Source organism: Cystoisospora suis (genome assembly GCF_002600585.1).
Source record: "Cystoisospora suis strain Wien I chromosome Unknown contig_5237, whole genome shotgun sequence".
NCBI lineage: Eukaryota > Apicomplexa > Conoidasida > Eucoccidiorida > Sarcocystidae > Cystoisospora > Cystoisospora suis.
The window spans coordinates 1-505 of NW_027158028.1; the positions used below are offsets into that span (position 1 = coordinate 1).

At 52.9% G+C, this 505-nt stretch overlaps 1 protein-coding gene across 1 annotated transcript; it reads right to left on the reverse strand.

The window, feature by feature from the left end:
• Positions 1 to 178: 178 nt before the first annotated feature.
• Positions 179 to 422, reverse strand: CSUI_009017 (uncharacterized protein; the record flags this gene model as incomplete). Its single annotated transcript, XM_068069136.1, has 1 exon — positions 179 to 422. A coding segment is annotated over one exon (243 nt), but the record flags the coding sequence as incomplete, so codon positions are not given.
• Between the last annotated feature and the right edge of the window lie 83 nt (positions 423 to 505).

Genomic DNA, 505 nt, shown 5'->3' on the forward strand with positions numbered 1-505 from the left:
ATTCCAATAGGGGAACTGTGACAGATATTATACATACTATACAGACATATAATTGGTAGCACCGCATGGTTATCTGCTCGGCGTGGGAGCTAGGTAGTAGTGCAAGGAAACTGAACAAAGAAAGGGAATTGTGCCGTCGGGCAAAGGAGACCGTCGAAGAAAACAGAGATGTAGGCGGCCGCGCTGGACCAGAGGCTTCGAGGACCGAAGGAACGTGGGCGAGCCACCAGAAGTACGGGGGTGCGCCACAGGCAGCTGGCGAGAGCCTGAAGGAGTAGTTGGTATGAAAATAAAAGCGGAGGACGATGGAACCTACAGAGCTAGGAGGAGAAGTCAAACAAGACTTATTGGAAGACCCCAAGGACAGAGACCGAATGTTTGAAGGAATTTCGGGTGGGGCTGACAGGATGGAAGAAATAGCGGGATCGGGACGACGAGTAGACCTGGGCACGACAGGACCGATCCGAGCAGACAGGCTAGGACCGGAGTACGACGTCTCTACCTA